The 7,950-nt window shown below is 45.0% G+C and overlaps 1 protein-coding gene across 1 annotated transcript in view; it reads left to right on the forward strand.

The window, feature by feature from the left end:
- The window catches only part of LOC147008863 (uncharacterized), a 9,846-nt gene extending 2,639 nt beyond the window's left edge, over positions 1–7,207 (forward strand). The window contains exons 2-4 of the mRNA XM_085864092.1: positions 3,443–3,613; positions 4,381–4,666; positions 5,789–7,207. Coding sequence (XP_085720218.1) covers positions 3,443–3,613; positions 4,381–4,666; positions 5,789–6,289 — 958 coding nt within the window. The 3' untranslated portion in view covers positions 6,290–7,207. The remainder of the gene's footprint in view (positions 1–3,442; positions 3,614–4,380; positions 4,667–5,788) is intronic.
- Positions 7,208–7,950: the final 743 nt, after the last annotated feature.

Raw genomic sequence — 7,950 nt, forward strand, 5'->3', positions numbered from 1 at the left:
ACGGTCCGATGGCATGGTGGCGCAACGGTCAGGGCACTGCATGATTAAGCGTGCCGTCTTTTGGATACGTACGTGCGGCTGGGTTTCCCGTCTCCCAGCACCGGTCCTTGTTGGACATTAAATATCCCACGGCGTCTTTCACGAAGAGTAGGCGAGTTATCACCGGCACTCTGAAACAAATTCATGCCGAACCGACAAGGGGCACTGCAGGGGCTCCTGCGCTAATCTCTACAGGTTGGGGGGGGGGTCACTGATTAGAAGAAAGCTACAGGGGGCACTGCATCGGTGGTGTCCGCAGTCACGCTCACAAACAATGATGCAACCTGCACGTCGATGTTGGGTGCGAGAGACAAAGACGTGCAACGCACTTTCCCTGCGTTCCAACGGCTCGTATGCAGCACGAGGATGCGGGGTAGCATGATTGACTGAGGGTGCGGGTGTACCGCTGATGCAGTGCCCCCACACACGTTAGTTTGGGTAGGAATTTCTAATTCGTTCAGGTTGCCGGAGATAGCTCGCCGACTATTCACGAAGGACACCTTGGCATATTTACCGTCCACCAACTGATGCCAGAAAGATGGGACACACACACATACATCGATTAATCACCCTGCCTGTGTAAAACACCAGTATGGCAGTTTAGAAGCTGCGTCGGGATTCGAACCCAGGCGAGATAGCTTCGAGGCGAGTGTGCGTACCTCTCGGACCTCAGCCATCCTTGCAACCCTCGAACTGCAGTCATTGCTGTGCAAGAAGACAAAATGTCCGCACCTATTGCTGAAACCGCAATCCATCAGCGATGAGAGTTGGCAAAACCCCGGGACGTCGTCGCACTGCGCTGTCTTTCCCACCATGAGTCGTTCGCAACAAATCCTGCAAGATTTACTATCCCCGTGTTACCATTGAGTCGGAGGGGGGTGATTGGTTGGAGCCTTGGAAACGGGTCTTGTGTGACGACGATGCGACTCTGTGACTTTTATGAGCTCAAAGTGACTTTGGGGGATAAAGGGTGATTGCACACTATAAAATAGTTACAGGAGACGTTCGGTACGTTGCTGTGATCTGTTGCAATGATTGATCTAATGGGCTTTCGAGCAAAATTGTAAGTTGGGAAATCCTGGTTCAAAGACGTACGATAACTACGTCATATGCTATGACGTCACGAGAACAATCTTTCCTGATTACGTTTCTACTTGTCTCATGAACGTTTTGAACATCATTCAGACAGGTTGTTTTGTCATATCTTGTTGAGTTAAGGATTTGGTGAGTTCACGTTTTTGTGTTACCAAATAACATATAATGTGCTGTTGGCATCAATTTGATCAAAGGTAAGTTTTCTGGACCACATCAGATTCATCAAAGCTAAGTTTTCTGGACCACATCAGTTTGATCAAAGCTATGTTTTCTGGACCACATCAATTTGATCAAAGCTATGTTTTCTGGACCACATCAATTTGATCAAAGCTAAGTTTTCTGGACCACATCAATTTGATCAAAGCTAAGTTTTCTGGACCACATCAGATTCATCAAAGCTAAGTTTTCTGGACCACATCAGATTCATCAAAGCTAAGTTTTCTGGACCACATCAATTTGATCAAAGGTAAGTTTTCTGGACCACATCAATTTGATCAAAACTATGTTTTCTGGACCACATCAATTTGATCAAAGCTATGTTTTCTGGACCACATCAATTTGATCAAAGGTAAGTTTTCTGGACCACATCAATTTGATCAAAGCTATGTTTTCTGGACCACATTAATTTGATCAAAGCTATGTTTTCTGGACCACATCAATTTGATCAAAGCTATGTTTTCTGGACCACATCAATTTGATCAAAGCTATGTTTTCTGGACCACATCAGTTTGATCAAAGCTATGTTTTCTGGACCACATCAATTTGATCAAAGCTATGTTTTCTGGACCACATCAGTTTGATCAAAGCTATGTTTTCTGGACCACATCAGTTTGATCAAAGCTAAGTTTTCCAGACCACATCTAGTTTCATCAACGCTAAGTTTTCCGGACCACATCAGTTTGATCAAAGCTATGTTTTCTGGACCACATCAGTTTGATCAAAGCTATGTTTTCTGGATCACATCAGTTTGATCAAAGCTATGTTTTCTGGACCACATCAGATTCGTCAAAGATAAGTTTTCTGGACCACATCAATTTGATCAAAGCTATGTTTTCTGGACCACATCAGTTTGATCAAAGCTATGTTTTCTGGACCACATCAGTTTCATCAAAGCTAAGTTTTCCGGACCACATCTAGTTTCATCAACGCTAAGTTTTCCGGACCACATCAGTTTGATCAAAGCTATGTTTTCTGGACCACATCAGTTTGATCAAAGCTATGTTTTCTGGACCACATCAGTTTGATCAAAGCTAAATTTTCCAGACTGCATCTTGTTTAATCAAAGCTAAGTTTTCCAGACCACATCAGTTTGATCAAAGCTAAGTTTTCTGGTCCACTTCGGTTTCATCACGGCGAAGTTTTCTGGACCACATCAGTTTCATCGTAGTTAAGTTTTCTCGACCACATCCGTTTCATCAAAACCGGGTTACCGGTTTTGTGTAAGGATGTGCCAGGTTACCAGCTGAGTATAAGGACATGCCAGGTTACCGGCTCAGTGTGAGGACGCGCCGGGTTACTGGTTCAGTGTAAGAACGTGCTGGGTTATTGGCTGATGGAAGGACGTGCTGAATGTAAGGAAGTTTACTACGTTAAGAGATACTGGCTGAGTGTAAGGATGTGCTGGGTTATCTGCTGGTGTAAGGACGTACTGGGTTACGGGTTCATTGTAAGGATGTGCCGGCTTACCAGTTCAGTGTAAGCATGTGCCGGGTTACCGGTTCAGTGTAAGGACGTGCTGGCTTACCGGTTCAGTGTAAGGACGTGCCGGCTTACCGGTTCAATGTAAGGACATGGCAGTTCACTGGTTCAGTGTAAGGACGTGCCGGATAACCGATTCAGTGTAAGGACGTGCCGGGTTACCGGTTCAGTGTAAGGACGTGCCGGATAACCGGTTCAATGTAAGGACGTGCTGGCCTACCGGTTCAGTGTAAGGACGTGCCGGATAACCGATTCAGTGTATGGATGTGCTGGCTTACCGGTTCAGTGTAAGGACGTGCCGGCTTACCGGTTCAATGTAAGGACGTGGCAGTTCACTGGTTCAGTGTGAGGACGTGCCGGATAACCGATTCAGTGTAAGAACGTGCCGGGTTACCGGTTCAGTGTAAGGACGTGCCGGATAACCGGTTCAGTGTGAGGATGCAACAGCGCTCCGTTGCCTTCATGTAAGCCTCATTTTCCTTGGACCACGAGGCGTGAGCAAACCTCACATTTTGTTGATTTTGAAACGTTTTCGCCGCTCATTTTAATCTGATGAAATCTTTGTGTCACAATGCTATATATGTCTGTGCTACATGTGTCGTCGCCGTAGGTTACAGTGCGCTCAAGTCTGTACTGCAGTTGCCAACAAAATGTCCAGAGCGGAGGATCCAAAGCCGATCGTTTGTGAAAAGGAGGCCGCCCTGGTCGTCTTTGACAAAGATGGGACACTTATCTCGTTGGATGACACGTGGATTATATTCTGGGAAGAAACCGTCAACAGGTAAGCCGATCGAGTCATTACCTTTGTACACAGTACCTTTTCTGTGTGTAGAAGCTCGTGATGAAAATCTACTAAGGAACTTGTTTTGACAATGTCCTTCATTTTGATTCTAATCTTTGAAGTTAAATTCATTAAAAAACAAAATCATAATTACTCGTCTATTCACTACTTTTGCAGAATGGTGGAATTATTGACCTTTCCCCACTCCTGTGCCATACACTCTTCTTCCCTCCTTTTCTCTGCTGTATCTTCCCAAACTTCCAGATATATCTCTGGATTCAGTGGATATTTACCTCCGCCACCGAAGAAGGACCGAGGTTATGGTTTCACCCCTGTCTGTCTGTTTGTCCGTCTGTTTGTTTGCCTGTGAGCATGATATCTCAAAAAGTTGTGGACAGGTTGGGTGTGTGACAAGGAAGAAATTATTCGATTTTGGTGAAGATCCGAATCTGATTTTTTTTTTCCAAGTGATTCTTCACCAGTGAGAGATGGGGCCAAAACCGATATTTCAAAAAGTTATTGACGGATTACGACAAAACTTGGTAGATGAGTTGGATAGATGACAAGAACAAGCCAAGTTTAAGCCACTGGGAACAATAAGCCATTTGTGTATCCTACGTCGGAGTGTGACCCCTCCAATATTGTGCCCCCTAGCCAAGGAAAGCTGCCTCGGCTGCCCGATTCTCCTTACAACTCTTAAAGTGATTAGGGAGCTCACAATCTAATCACCAGCTGATGGAAGTGCATTTACTCCTCTCCCCACCAAGGCTTTCAGTAGAACTGGGCCTGGATGTCCGTGGGGCGATGAGCCGGTTTGTAGGGTTCGACACCACCACTCACCGCATTTGCCAGGGACCGCTGGCAGAGCAAACTATGGTACAGCTGAGGAGCACCGTCGTACAAGGGCTACAGAGTGAGATCGGCCTTACACCGGAGCAAGCCGAGAGAGCCATGCGCGCCACGTGGCAGGACCATTTGAGCAACAAAACTCCCATCATTGCGCAAGGAAACCTTCCTCAGATTTTCTGTCGGCTCAAAGCTCATGGGATCAAGGTGAGGAAGGTCTTCTGGGATTGGACCATATGCAGGTGTTTATGCTTAATCAGCCTAAGGGTGGATAATGCTCCTTACACCACTTGGTTGATTGTCGGGGGTATGAGGTGCAAATAACATTCTCACCAAACGACATGTCTGTCTGTCTGTCTGTTTGTTTGTTTGTCTGTACGATATCTAAAAAGATTGTGGACGGATCGGACGAAACTTGGTGAACAGGTTGGGTGTATGACAGGGACAAATTGATTCGATTTTGGTTAATATCCTGATCTGGGTCTGTATGCGAGAATTGTTTTTACCTGATTCCTCGCCATTGAGAGATGGAGCCAAAAACGGGATGTAGCACGATGTCTCAAAGTTGAAGTTGTGGACGAGTTACGACAAAACTTGGTGGATGAGTTGGTTCGGTGACGAGAACGAGCCGATTCAATTTTGGTTCAGGTCCGGCTCCGGATCCGGCCTTTCAGTGGGATCCAAAAGGTAACCTGGTCAGGCTGGTGGAGGTATGCACCATTCTTTTGTTTTTGCTGTTGATTTTCATTTTACAAACACGATAAACAAGCTGGGGTACCCGGTGCTACCCAAGAAAACATACTCAGCTACTTCAAATTATTTATAAGATTATGTTTATAAGAAGGCGGTGGTTTATGTTTATTTCAGGGCGAGTTAAACATTGAAAATCTGTGGAGTTATTGGCCACATAGTGGTTACCTTTTGCAAGTGGGCCGGCGGCAGAACTACCTGACCCAACATCCCAATATACACGTCGCAGCGTCATTTGGTGGCGTCAAAACGGCCTTCAACGCCAACCGGCTGGTGCTTAAAACCTTGCCCAGTTTTTGGTGTTCCATGTTCCTTCTAAAATTCTGTTTTTGTGCCTCAAATCTGTTTCATATTCTCACGATTGGAAATTTGCTTCACCGTCTCCAATCGTGATCATCATTATTGATCCTCCATGGTTGTTTTTGACCTTTGACATCGTGGCCTCTTTTTCAGAAGCCGAAGCACTCTCAAGAATTAAAATAAGTGATGGAATATGTTGCATGATTCTGGGGTCTTATGCACGCGTTCTTTATGACCTTAAGAATGAAAAACAGACCAATGCCGCATGTTATACCATAGGTCGCCATCTTCACAGCAGACACGCGGCATAACACAGAGATGGCTGTTATGAGCCTAGGCCTGTGTGGTCTGTTTGATGCCATGAGCTGTTGCGACGATGCCGACTCCGAGGACAAGCCATCTCCACGCGGCCTGCTCAACCTCTGCCGAAGGCTTGCTGTCCCTCCACACCAAGCCGCCATGGTGGGGGATTCTCAGGTCGACTTGTCTGCAGCAAGGAACGCTGGGCTCGCTCTCGCGATTGGTGTCTTGTCTGGAGCGGGCGACCGAGAGGAGCTCAAGAGTGGAGATGCGATCGTTAAGGACGTTTCTGCGGCTACTGAGCTGGTGATGGCAGCTTTCGCTGGAGTGGAACCGATTAATTCCTTGCAGCTCACTGTTGCAGGAATCCAGAGGCTTGCTTGCTCACCCGTAGCGGTCAAGGATCAAATGCACTCCATGAGCATCCCATGTGCTGAACTTTCAGGGAATTCTAATTCGATAAAGACCCAAGTAATTTGATGGGCAAACGACCGTTCTGGTGTAGTAGTGATCAGGAGGAGATGCATTGTGCAGCATACAGTATTTTGAAAAAAGGGCATTAAGCCAAGCCGTCGGACCTGCAGCCCTGCGGATGTAAAATATCCAAGAATTTTTTTTCCACAGTAATTGACCTTTTGGGATTTCAGTTATGACTACTTAGATCCGAGCAATAAACTAGTGCGGATACCGCCCGCAGGATAGTCAAGGATGGTCAAAAATTCTCCTCTCCAGTCTTCTGAAACAATTTCATTTTATTCTGAAATTTTAACTTTGAATGACAGAACATTGCTCGGGAAGATTCACTTTGATCGATGGAATTGCAACTTTGATAATCCCACGGTTTTTTGCTATTCGGTATATTTTTGCATTTTCAACATCTCGGTTACCACCTCATCTTGATATGCCTGGGATGCAACCTTTGTGCATTTGTATTTTTGACATTAAAAGTTGCCTTTTGTTTTTTTTTTAACTCGTAGACATGAGCCTTGCGACTGATGAGGTTTATATTCAGTGGCCATTCTGGGAAACAAAATTCTTGCTTTTCAATAAATCTCTGGGATTTTGCAACTCGCAGTTGTGTGCGCGAGGGAGCGCTGCACAGTGCTATAAATCGTGTTCGTTAATTTTCCGAATCTATTTCCACCTGCCGCAGATATATTACAGCTACGGTCGGGTGTGGGGGTGGGGGTTGGGGGGGGGGGTGGGGGTTGTTCTCTCCGAAAACGCCTGATGGTACGGCCTGGCTGAAAAAGGGAGTGCACGGTATTCGATTCCCCAATTGAAATGTACACAGTTTGAATGCCCGATGATGTCACAATGAAATGTGTCTTGAATGCTATTTCTAATGCACTGAGGTTATCCAGTATTACAATAAAAACAACTTCCAACCTTGAATAATGCATGATGAAAGGTCATTAAAATGAATTAACATGATCATACAATCGGACTTACAATTTGTTTGCTGCTGATAAGTGTAAACTGCAAAGGAGTGAAAACAGCAACATCAGATTCAACATTGTGGGATTTACTACCCAGGAAGTTCATTTTGGCAAGGACCTGTAACTCCAGAAAATAAATATGACCAAAATTGAATCGGCTTGGTCTTGTCACCTATCCAACTCATCCACCAAGTTCCGTCCAAATCCGTCCACAACTTTTTGAGATATTGTGCTGTATATCATTTTTTTGTCCCATCTCTCAATGTTGAAGAATCATGAAAACAAATTCTGCGAACCGGATCCGGGTTTTCACCAAAATCCAATTATTTCGTCCTTGTCACACACCCAACACGTCCATCGACTTTCGGCTGAATCCGTCCATAACCTTTTTGAGATATCCTGTTTATGGACAGGGAGAGACAAACAAACAGGGGTGAAAACAACCTCCGTCAACCTTCGGTGGGGAAGGTCATAAACAAATAAATCGGAAAGATAATTGTGAAACTCATCAGGTGAGAATAATATGCAACCGTCTTTCTTTATGAGTCGTTTGAGGATACAGACGTAATTTGTTCAATAAATTTCAACGTCAGAGATGATTGTGCTGTTTAATTTGTTTTAATCGTAATCTGAGGATCATGGATGAGGGTGAACATATTACATGCAGGACAATGGAGAAATCAACATTGTACATTGGATTTT

The sequence above is a fragment of the Eptatretus burgeri genome, chromosome 18, assembly GCF_056783735.1.
Source record: "Eptatretus burgeri isolate ZD-2024b chromosome 18, Ebu_testis_v1, whole genome shotgun sequence".
NCBI classification, from domain to species: Eukaryota; Metazoa; Chordata; class Myxini; order Myxiniformes; family Myxinidae; genus Eptatretus; species Eptatretus burgeri.